The sequence below is a fragment of the Tupaia chinensis genome, unplaced genomic scaffold (genome assembly GCF_000334495.1).
Source record: "Tupaia chinensis unplaced genomic scaffold, TupChi_1.0 Scaffold148257_1, whole genome shotgun sequence".
Lineage (NCBI taxonomy): Eukaryota > Metazoa > Chordata > Mammalia > Scandentia > Tupaiidae > Tupaia > Tupaia belangeri.
The window spans coordinates 369159-381479 of NW_006208108.1; the positions used below are offsets into that span (position 1 = coordinate 369159).

General features: G+C 39.0%; 1 protein-coding gene across 1 annotated transcript in view; it reads right to left on the bottom strand.

The window, feature by feature from the left end:
- LOC102488851 (vomeronasal type-2 receptor 116) overlaps nt 1-9449 on the bottom strand; it is a 24913-nt gene extending 15464 nt beyond the window's left edge. Inside the window, exons 1-3 of the mRNA XM_006170394.1 lie at nt 9373-9449; nt 4412-4707; nt 1847-2694 (exon numbers count right to left, since the gene is read on the bottom strand). Of these exons, the coding sequence (XP_006170456.1) occupies nt 1847-2694; nt 4412-4707; nt 9373-9449 (1221 nt within the window). The remainder of the gene's footprint in view (nt 1-1846; nt 2695-4411; nt 4708-9372) is intronic.
- Between the last annotated feature and the right edge of the window lie 2872 nt (nt 9450-12321).

Genomic DNA, 12321 nt, shown 5'->3' on the forward strand with positions numbered 1-12321 from the left:
GGGATCTTGGGCACGCACACATGCACACACGCCCGGCGTGAGTTTAAGCCACCGGGTCCGGGACTTCAACCGCGGTCAACTACCTGGGAGTCCAGCAATATAGCCATTACACTAACTGCTGGTCCCAAAACTTAAATTTTAAATAGGTTTTTTGTTTGTTTTTCCTAGAAGACATGTTCCCTTGCCAGAGAAAATGAGACAGTAAGGCAGGAAGATGAAAAACCACCCTACATGTGGAATGATCCAAAATGATTTCATGTTTTACAATTGGATCACTCTTCCTTCCTCCAGGATTTTTGCAGACAACATAAGTACAGTTAAGTCTAAAAGAAAGTTCTTTCCATGAGTTAAGTTAAGATATGATGTAGAACTCATTTTTGTCCTCACCATGAGTATTGCATGAAGGCATAAGGCCCAGCATCTGTATCCTTAGAGATGAAATAGATAGAGTTAGATACTGTCTTTATGTCAATTTTACTGAAGTTGGATGCATTCCTAAAAACACACATAGATTTGACCAATTTCTATATTCTGCCAAGTATCTTTCTTGAATATTTTACAGTATTTCTCTGTACATTATTTTTACTAACATAATTAAATTTTAAAAATTTTCCAGAGGGTGCCTGTACTCTCCAGAGAGACAAAGAAATAAAGCAGCTTTCATGAAGAATGGTCATGCAGCAATTCCCTCTCCTCCATTGACAAATGTGTGTTGAGGAACACACATAGTCCTGATGTGTTTCTCAAGCTATGGGTCCAGGACTCGAGCTGCAGGATTGGGTATGTGGGATCTGCTTACAACAACAACCAACCCATGGAGCCAGTCCAAATATTTTAAAATCTAAGTCTCTAGTGGTAGAACTCTCTAAATAGATATAGCAATTACACATATACTTTGGGAAAAAAAACCTTTTCTTTTAAATTTTGCCTAATCTTGTTGATTTTGAGATGAAAGCATAGTCATATTGTATTATTAAAAAGTAACTCAGTAGGTGCTATGGTGATTAGGGAGTCTGGGTTTCCATGCAACCTAGTGCAATTTGAATAGCAGACATGGTTGCTTAAAAATCATGCCAGTATGTGTGCAGATCTAAATCCTGAGAGAATGGCAGAGAAGAGATTGCAGCATGGCCATCCCCTCTGAAGGGTGATTTCTCACTTGTCCTCTGTCTCTCTCCTCTCTAGGGGGCACACATGCCCTATGGGAAAAAGAGACAAAAGAAACCAAAAAAAAGTCCAAGGGTCAGCAGGTGGTGTGATGGTTAAGGTGGATTCAGATGTGGCAGACCACATTTTGAGTCTTAGACCTGGAAATTTGAAAATCACACCAGGCATCTGTGTGTGTGTGTGTGTGTGTGTGTGTGTGTGTGTCCATGTGCCCAAACTCACAGAAGGAGAATTAGGAGAATTGAGGAGAAGGAAATTGGGTGTGGCCATACTTCCTGGGGAGTTATTTCTTACTTTCCCTCTCACTGTCTCTTTCTGATGAGTGCGCATGTCCTATGACAGAAATCTTAAAAATAAAAAGAAAGAAGAAAGAAAGAAAGAGAAATAAAAGGGAAGAAAGAGAGAGAGAGAGAGAGAGAGAGAGAGAAAGAAAGAAAGAAAGAAAGGAAAGAAAGAAAGAAAGAAAGAAAGAAAGAAAGAAAGAAAGAAAGAAAGAAAGAAAAGAAAAGAAAAGAAAAGAAAAGAAAAAAAGAAAAGAAAAGAAAAGAAAAGAAAAGAAAAGAAAAGAAAAGAAAAGAAAAGAAAAGAAAGGAGAAAAGAAGAAAGGAGAAAAGAGAAGAGAAAAAGACAAAAAGAAAATACCTCCAAATATTATCAGGTGTTGGTAAAGGATGTTTACCTGCCAGGGAAGAATAGGCTGGTCTGCATCTCCTGGAGATCCCATTTCTATTTTCTGCAAAAGCATCTTATAAAGAACTTGGACCACCCCATGCACAGCATGATAGATAAAGAAGCTGGAGTCCGATATGGTCATCATGTCCAAATAGGATGGTAGAAACTCTAGAAAAAATTTTTGTGGGCAGTCTCCAAGTTTTCCACATAGAGATCCAGTAAGGGAGCAATTAAAAAAGTAAACCCAGAGTTTGCTGAAGTAAAAATCTTCTGGGTATTGGGAAGGGTTGACTGTCTTGAGAAATTGTTTAAAGCCAGGAATTTTCCTTTTCTGGTTTGAAAATAAGAGACTTCCATGGAAAAAGTATGGCAAGTGCGCCATAACAGTCATAATAGCTTTCCACTCTGAGGAGTGGAGATTTCTCATTATCCATACTTTTCCCAAAATTAAATAGAATTCTTCTTTTGTTCCCAGGCTCCAGACACTCCCTTCATCGCCATATATTATATGCACATTTGCAGATGAAACTCTGATCCTCTTCACAAAAGTAAAGTCATATAACATAAAGACACCTTTAGTGGCTGGGAGCTTTTCTGTAAAGTCCACGCAGATATCCTTTTCTGTCATCTTTGCCTTTACATCCTGAAGGAACTGCTCCCCTTGCATATCATCAGATACATAGAGCGCCACCCATGTCCAGCCAAAATGCAACAACAACCAGATGATTCCATGAGTCAGAGAACTGTCCTTGGTGGCCATCTGATAAACTGATGGAAATTTGTCTGTATCATTTAGGGTGGGGTCAAAAGGACCATATGTGACCTGAATAAGAAAAGAAATAACCTGATTCTGACCTCAGTGGGATTTTAGATTGTCCCACTAAAAAGGGAAGGAGATAATTCTCTATCTGATAAGACCTTAGGATGGCATATTGAGTGAAGAACATTCATGCAGTGGAAATGACTCTATTCTGTCATTATGAGCAGGACAAGACTGTTTTTAGTCTGTTTATTTTGAGAAAGCATATGTTACTAGTCCAAATAACAGAATCATTTCCAGATCTAATCATAAAAGAAAACTATAAGGTTCAGTACATGTTTTATTGTCTACAGTGGGAACTGAGGTATGCTTAAACTTTATACAGATGGTGCAATCAGATGTTGGTGATTCTGCTATCCTGGGCCCATGTGACATGTGACCAGAGGCTTCCTTCCCTAGCATCTAAGGTTAAACATGTAAATTCTGAGAAAAAAATAAATATTTAATTGATTTTTTGATTCTGTGTCTTACGCCCACAGCATAACCTATATTGTCTTTAAAACACAACCACTTAGCCTCTCTGATATATATATTTTTTTGGAGAGGTTTTTGCTATAGGGTGCGTATGCTCGCCAGACAGAGAGAGAGACATAGAGACAGAAAGCAAGAAATTACCCCCCAGGGGGGATGGTCACGCCACAATCCCTTCTCCTCTATTCTCCTCTCGGGATCTTGGGCACACATGCACACACGCCCGGCGTGAGTTTTAAGCCACTGGGTCTGGGACATGAACCATGGTCAACTACGTGGGAGTCCAGCGACATAGCCATTACACTAACTGCTGGTTCCCAGCCTCTCTGATATTTGTAAAATACGATTTTCAAAAACATGATTCTCCTAAGTTAATGCTGTTTACCAGTAATGTCTCCTGAAATTTTATTGGATTGTTTTTATAGAAAGATCTCTGAGGTGGAGAGTTGTTAGGTGGAGAGTAACCGGAAATGTTTTCAGGAGATCCACCTGCCTAGATGTGAGGAAGGGCAGAAGGAGCTGGTAAACAATAGCTGGTATAACTGACTCATAGCCAACTTGAGGATCTCCAGAGCTGGAATGTCCTTTTTCCAATGTGATAATGAATAGAAAGTTGTCTATATCCTTGTATCTAATTGTCCTCTGAATGACCCCTGTCCTGTCCTAAGATAAAGTAAATCTCTCTTCTGTTTGTACTTTTTCAGAGCTATCTTTAAGTTAGCCATCCATATTCTCATCAGTGCAGGTTGAATGTCATGCCCATTGATAGGAATTTGGATGACATTGAACAGATTCCACTTATCTTTTTTATTTTTAATTTGCTAGAGGGCAATTAAATCATGTGTGCCTGCCACAGAGAGACAGAGGGAAAGTGAGAAATCACTCCTCACACGGGATCATCATGCCAATACCCCTTTCCCTTTGTTGGGATTTTGTACGTGCATGTAGAAATGTCCAGTGTGTTCTTCAAGCCTCTAGAATCAAGATTTGAACCTTGCAGTCAGTCAAGTGGGATTCAGCCACATTAACTACCATATCACCAACTGGCCAGTCACTACTCTTTTTCTTTCTCTCTCATTCTTCTACTGTTAATAATCCCATGACTCAGGAAACTCCCTGTGTCTTTTTTCCTCTGTTTAAGAAAATTGTGTCCAAACAATCAAGAGAGGTGTTGAGGGTCTCAAGGGTTATGCAAACCCAGGTTCTACATTTTCTTTGCTCAGATGTGAGAGGATAGCACTAGGAGCTATCCAATTATCATTTCCTCACCTAACAACCCACTTACCTGTGGGCTCCTGTAGAGCTCCAAAAGGGTTCCAACTTGGGTTGAAAATGTTGGCATGTTTCCTGCAATGATAGCAATAGGTTGTTTCTGTGTCTGGCAGTTGTAATTTGGCAAAGTCTGATTCCCCCCAGAGAGCAAAAACAGAGCATTTTGTAAAGTTCTTTTGTCACTGGGAAATGCATTGTAGAGATCGTAACCCAAAGAAAGGTTGGGGAGCAAATGGGGATTCTTACTGATCTCCTCAACAGCAAAAAGAAAGGCCAATACATATTGGTAGTTCTTCCATAGGTACCTAAACAGAGGGGACAGCATTAGTAAATACAGTCAATTCATGTGATTCAGGGCAAATTCTTCAGCCAAGCCATAAGACCTTGCCATTCAGAGATTCTCCTGCAGTGATACATGGAGCTGGTGTGAATAATGTTCCTAGGGTTCTAGAAAACCTTGGAGTGTTTTTTCCTCTCTGCTTTAAGAAAATTGTGTCAAACAATGAAGAGAGGTTTCAAGGGCCCTGTGAGTGAGAATTCGTCACTGAATAAAGGCTGTCACTTGAACAGAGGTGATTTTAAAGGAGGGCCATTAATATATGGAGAAGACAAAATTTTTTTAAGATGTGAATAAGGAGTGCACACATTCACCATCTTTTATACATTTAAAAAATTATATATAGGCAATGGGACCAGCAGATGGTGAAATGGTTACATCACTGGACTTCTATGCACTCAAGTGAGGTTTGAGTCCTGGACCTGGCACCTTAAAACTCATGCTAAGTACATGTGCATGCATGCTCAATATTACAAGAGGAGAATGGAGAAAGGGCTTTGGCAATGCCCTCCCACCTGGAGAGTGATTCTCACTTTCTGTCTCCCTTTCTCTGTCTCTCTGATGAGCACATGCAACCTATAGTAAAAAAAATCTCTCTAAAAAGTATATATAGAAAAGTTATGGATCTCTATATCAAATACAAGGTAGTTTTAGGATTTTTAAATATAACATGGAACAATCGGACTAATAGTTACCATTTATATCACCTATTTCACATTTTCTGTGATAAGAACATTAGTATCACATTCCCTTGGCACTATTAGAATAAATCAAATTCAATTATGAGTTACAATCCCCATGCTTATAATCATCTTCATAACCCTTCTAGAATTGGGTGTATCCCATATGTCATCTTGTTTCTATGTAGGCCCAGAAACCATGACTGAGGCATTTATTATTTTCCCTATGTTATGTAACATTTATATAGCATTTTTCAGGGCCAGCAGGTGGCAAGATGGTTAAGGCACTTGACTATAACATAGCCAACCATGGTTCAAGTCCTGAACCTTGGGCTTGCTTTCTCACTTTCCATCTCTCTCTGGTAAACATACATTCCCTGTAACAAATTAAAAACAAAATCATAATAATAATGATAAATAAAATAAATAATTATTTTTTAAAAAGGAAAAAATAGTAACTAGTTTACCAGTTTTACAACTATTTGTCATAGTTCAAGTACTTTTAGGTGGCTTTTTCTATAGTTTTATACACCACTACATGAACTCTATCTGTTGAAGATATTTTGATCAACTGGACTGAGGAGAAATGTTCACATATTGAAATGTTCAGTTCATAAGCTAAACAACATCATTGAATGTATATAAAAAAATTAATAAATAAATAAATTTTTTATAAAAGAAAAGAGTGTTAAATATGTTTTGTTCAAAATTAAACATTTAATTCAGATATTCTAGTCAACTGTTGACTACATCAAGGCTTTTTACCAATTTGTAAAAAGTATTTTTCTCTGCACTTAGTTGGTCTTTATAATAGTTTATTTTCCACTTGGAAATTCTCAGTTTTTAAAGGAATATTAGCTAAAACTAAGTTTTGATATTTAAGAAATAGCTCACTTTTGTTTCTTATTGAATTATTGGTATATATTGTCTTTAATTCTTTCTCCATTCTCTATGGAATTATTCTGGCTTAGTTTTTCAAAATTCACCATTAAACATCCAAAAGTTCTGCTTTGTTAATAAATCATGTTAGGGGACCAGCAGTTAGTGTAATGGCTATGTTGCTGAACTCCCATGTAGCTGACCGCGGTTCGAGTCCCAGACCCGGTGGCTTAAAACACCAGGCGCATGTACGTGTGTGCCCAAGATCCCAAGAGGAGAATGGAGAAGAAGGGATTGCAGTGTGACCATCCCTCCTGGAGGGTGATTTCTCACTTTCTATCTCTCTGTCTCTCTGCCTTTCCCAAAAAATAAGGTAAATAAATAAATCATGTTAGACTAAAGATTTTTATGCTATCAAAATTCTAATTTTTCTGAATTGGTTTTTATGTTTTATTGTTACTTTTTTGTTTTTGTTTTGTTTTTGCTATTTGGTGCATACATTCAGCAGAGAGAGAGAGACAGAGACAGAGAGAAAGGAAGAGTGAGAGAGAAAGAGAAAGAAAGAGAGAAATCACCCTCTAGGGACATGGTCATGCCACAATCCCTTCTCCCCCATTTTGTTCTTGGGATTATTGGACATGCAGGCATACACCTGCCTGGCATGGTATTCAAGCTGCTCAATTCAGGACTCAAACCACATAGTCAGACATGCGGGATCTAGTTGCCTTAACCTCCATGCTGAGTTAGGAGTTAGATCCCACTCTAGGTAGATAAGGATGGGCTGAGCATAATGGAGTTACTCTGATTTTGTTTTCTGTGGTCTAGTTCCCTATGCCCTCATTTACAAATTTATAAATCTCTGTCACTGAGTTAAAATCAGACTGAAATGAGTCACTGTTTGGAGGAAGAAGAATTATCTGGCCCTTTCCAAGGACCACATTAGTTTTGGTTAATTAAAACAAAGAGCTATGGTTGACCATGACTCTAGTCCTGGACCTGGTGACTTCAAACTTTGCATGCTTTGCATGTGTGTGAGCATGCCCAAGATCCCAGGAGGAGAATGGAGGAGAAGGGATTGTGGTGTGGCCATCCCTCCCTGAGAGGGATTTCTTGTTTTCTGTCTTTCTGTCTCTGTCACTCTTGTGAAAGCACACACCCTATAGCAAAAATCTTTCCAAAAACAACAAAAAAAAGATATAAAGGGTTATTTTTCATGAAGATTTGTTATTATAAAAAACATGTTTACAGCACACACTATCTCTGTATGTGCTGCCATCCTCTGTGCTTCTGTCAGCCATGTTGTAGCCTGACCTGATATGCCTTAGACTTTCCAGCCACAAGAACTGTGAGTTAATTGATCTCTCTTTCTTTGTAAATCACCTAATTTCAGGAATTTCTGTTATCAATACAATAAATGGATTAAGACACATATACACACAAAAAAAATTAACTTAAGACTCAAAGGTGTTTTAAATTCCAGGACCTGGGCTGACAACCAATTTCAAGGAGAAACAGGTTTCTCTTCCTTGTCAGAATCCTATTTAGCTAAGCCATTATGGCCCATCTACAACAACCCACTCTGGCTTCCTTCCTTTCACTGCATTAAAAACTTTCTCTCCAATCAAACTCTGCTTACTATCTCTCTGTTTTTTGGCATCTATAATTCTTGGTGAGCACTGGACAAGAACTATTACAGGTGCTGGGCCTGATCACTCCCACACCATCACGTGATTGCCAACTGCTGGCCCATATTATATTGATACTTTCTATAAAAATGTAACTGTAGGGACCAGCAGTTAGTGTAATGGCTATGTCACTGGACTGCTATGTAGTTGATTGCAGTTCGAGTCCTGAACCCGGTGGCTTAAACTCATGTTGGGCGCGTGTGCGTGCATGCCCAAGATCCTGAGAGAATGGAGGACAAAGGATTGTGGTGTGGCCATCCCCCCTGGGGGGTAATTTCTCACTTTCTGTCTCTCTATCTCTCTCTGGAAAGTGCACACGCCCTATAGCAAAAAAAATATGCAGTTGTATTATATTTTAAGTATATGTTTAGGTGACACTTTTAAATAGTTGCCAAACGATTGTGTTTTAATTTTAGCTAAAATGTGTTTTCCATTGCAGACAAGTAATTCGTTTTGAACTGACCAAGTTTCTTTGCTTAATAAAACTTTTTTGAGAGATTTTTGCTTTAGGGTGCATGCATAGGCTGAAGAGACAGAAAACAAGAAATCACTCTCCAGGGGAGGATAGCCATGCCACAGTCCCCTCTCCTCCATTATTCTCTTGGGGTTTTGAGAATTCACATACATGTTCCCAGGGTGAGTTTCAAGTCACTGGGTCTGTGAATCAAGTCATGGTTTACCATGTGAGAGTCCAGCACCTTACCATTATGCCACCTGCTGGCCCCTGCTTGACTAAACTTTAATCAAGCTTCTGAAAGTTCTCCCAGGCTCACCTGTATACTTTTATATAATATATGTAAATGCATTTGGCCAGCATCTCTATTACCTGTAATAGTACCTCTTAGTAATTTATTATCTAATTACTCTCACTTCACTCTTTGAATATAAATTCTTATTCGTCCTTGTTATATTCAGATTTGAACCTAATAGTTCTAAACTACTGTAAAATCTGATGGCCATATGTCCCATATTTATTTTGAGGCTTTAAAGGAAGCACTTTGTATTGTGCTTTAAAAGATAATCATGGAGGGGACAGCAGGTAGCATGGAGGTTAGGGTGCTGAATTTCCACAAAGTTGACCAGAGCTCAAGTCCCAGACCTGGAAGTTTGAAAATTATGCTGGGGCTTATGGCTGAAACCTTCGTGCATCCCCATCCCTACTCATCTCTGGACTTCAGGTTGGTTCCTTGGGATTTTAAGATGAACTCGCACTCCCTGACACCCCACTTGCAAACCAGTTAAAGTCAGTGAGCAGTTCCGGACACCAGGATGCGTACAGCTGCAGACTCTTACAGCTGGGAGCATCGTGCATCCCCCACCCTACTCGTTTTAGGTCTTCAGGTTGGCTCCTTGGGACTTTAAGATGAACTCACATCCCCTATACCACACCTGCAAACTAGTTCAGGCCAGCGAGTAATTCCAGACACCAGGCTGCCTGAGGCTGCAGCCCTTATAGCTGGTACCATTGTGCATCCCCACCCCTACTCATCTCTGGACTACAGGTTGGTTCTGTGGGACTTTAAAACGAACTCGCACCACCCCACACCCCACCTGCAAACTGGTTCAAGCCAGCGAGCAGTTTTGGACACCAGGCTGCCTGCAGCTACAGGTCCTTATGGCTGGAACCATCGCACATCCCCACCCCTACTCATTGCTGGACTTCAGGTTGGTTCCTTTGCACTTTAAGACAAACTTTCACCCTCCCCCCACACACACCCCTTCAAACTCGTTCAAGCCAGCGAGCAGTTCTGAACACCAGGCTGCCTGTAGCTACAGACCCTTACGGCCAGGACCTTCATGCATCCCCACCCCTACTCATCTCTGGACTTTGGATTGGTTCCTTGGGATGTTAAGATGAACTTGCACCACCCCAAACCCCACTTGCAAACCAGTTCAAGCCAGCAAGCAGTTCCGGACACCAGGCTGCTTGTAGCTGCAGGCCCTTACAGCAGAATCATCGCACATCCCCACCCCTACTCATCTGTGAAGTTCAGGTTGGTTCTGTGGGACTTTAAGACAAACTCGCATCTCCCACACACCACCTGCAAACCAGTTCAAGCCAGCGAGCCATTCCAGACACTAGGCTACCTGCAGCTGCAGGCCCTTAGGGCCAGGACCAGTCCCTCATCCTCTGCCCCTTTCCCACTTGCCTTTGGACTCTCTGAATTTTAGTATTTTGAATAGCACACACCACGTGATTTTTTTTTCTTTGCTCTCAAGAAAATGGCTCTCTTAATAATAGGAACAAGTACAGAAATTTTGATAATTACATTGAATGTCAATGAATTAAATTCTCCAATTGAGAGACATAGACTAGCCGAATGGATAAAAAAAAAAACAGAAACCCTCTATCTGTTGCCTAAAAGAAACTCACCTTATGGATTAAAGACAAGCATAGACTAAAAGTAAAGGGCTGGAGAAAGATATTCCATGCAAATAGAAATCAAAAAAGGGCTGGAGTAGCAATATTGATTTCAGACAAAATAGATTTCAAGACAAAGACTGTAAGAAGAGACAATGAAGGGCATTATATAATAGTAAATGGGGTAATACAGCAAGAAGACATAACGCTTATAAATATCTATGCACCCAACTCAGGTGTACCTAAATATGTAAAGGAAAGACTGCTGGAGATAAAAGGAGAGATAGAGAAATACTATAATTGTTGGAGATCTCAACACCCCATTATTTCCTTTAGACAGATCTTCTAGGCAGAAAATAGAGAGATACAGGACCTAAGTGATACTATAAATCAAATGGGCTTGACAGATATCTATAGAACTTTCCACCCTATGTCCACAACATATACATTTTTCTCACCCCAGCATGGAACCTTTTCAAATATTGACCATATGTTAGGACACAAATCAAGCCTTTACAGATTCAAAGGCATAGAAACTATGTCCAGCATCTTCTCTGTCCATGATGGAATTAAACTCAAGATTAATTTCTAGAAACACCTTCAAAAATACACAAACACATGGAAATGGAACAACCTACTTCTGAATGACTTCTTCACTAGTGAGGAAATTAAGTCTGAAATAAAAAAAATTATGTAAACAAATGATAATGAGTACACAAGTGTTCATAATCTATGGGACATGGCAAAAGCAATAATAAGAAGGAAATTCATAGCAATTACTGCACATAAAAAAAGGATGGAAAGATGGCAAATAGATAACCTAACATCATGCCTCAGGGAATTGGAAAAACAACAACAAACAAACCCAAAAAATGCCAGGTGAAAAGCAATAATAAAGCAGAAATAAATGAAATAGCAAAGAAACAAACCATATAGAAAATAAATGAAAGCAAAAGCTGGTTCTTTGAAAATATTAATGGATCAACACACCATTGGCTATACTGATCAAGAAGAAAGAAAGAAACCAGATAAATCAAATACATGATGAAACAGGCAATATTACAACACACCTAGTAGAAATACAAAATATCATTAGAAGATACTATAAGCAACTATATGCCAACAAACAAGATAACATGGAGGAGATGGACAAATTCCTGGATGCATATAATCTACCAAGATTGAGTCAGGAGGACATAGAGAACCTGAATAGACCCATAACAAGCCAGGAGATTGAATCAGTAATAAATAACCTCCCAACAAAGAAAAGCCCAGGTCCAGATGGCTTCACTTCTGAATTCTACAAAACTTTTAAGGAAGATTTAACTCCTATCCTACTAAAATTATTTCTAAAGATTCGTGAGAAAGGAAACCTTCCAAATTCATTTTATGAAGCCTCCATCATCCTCATTCCCAAAACAGATAAGGACATGACAAAATAGGAAAACTACAGACCAATATCATTGATGAATATAGATGCAAAAATTCTCACCAAGATACTCGCAAATTATATCCAACAACATATAACAAAGATTATTCATCATGACCAGGCAGGCTTTGTCCCAGGGATGCAAGGGTGGTTCAACATATGCAAAACCATAAATGTAATACACCATACTAACAGAAAGAAAGATAAAAACCATACGATCATTACAATTGATGCAGAGAAAGCATTTAATAAAATACAAGATCCTTTTATGACTAATACCCTCAGTAACATTGGTATAGAAGGATCATTTCTCAACACAATAAAAGACATTTATGAAAAACCTATGGCTAACAGTATACTGAATGGGGAAAAGCTAAAAGCTTTTCCACGAAATCGGGTACTAAGCAAAGCTGCCACTTTCTTCACTGCTCTTCAATATAGTACTGGAAGTCTTAGCTAATGCAATCAGAGAAGAGAACAATATAAAAGGCATTGGAACAGGCAAAGAAGAATTGAAAATATCTTTATTCGCAGATGACATGATGGT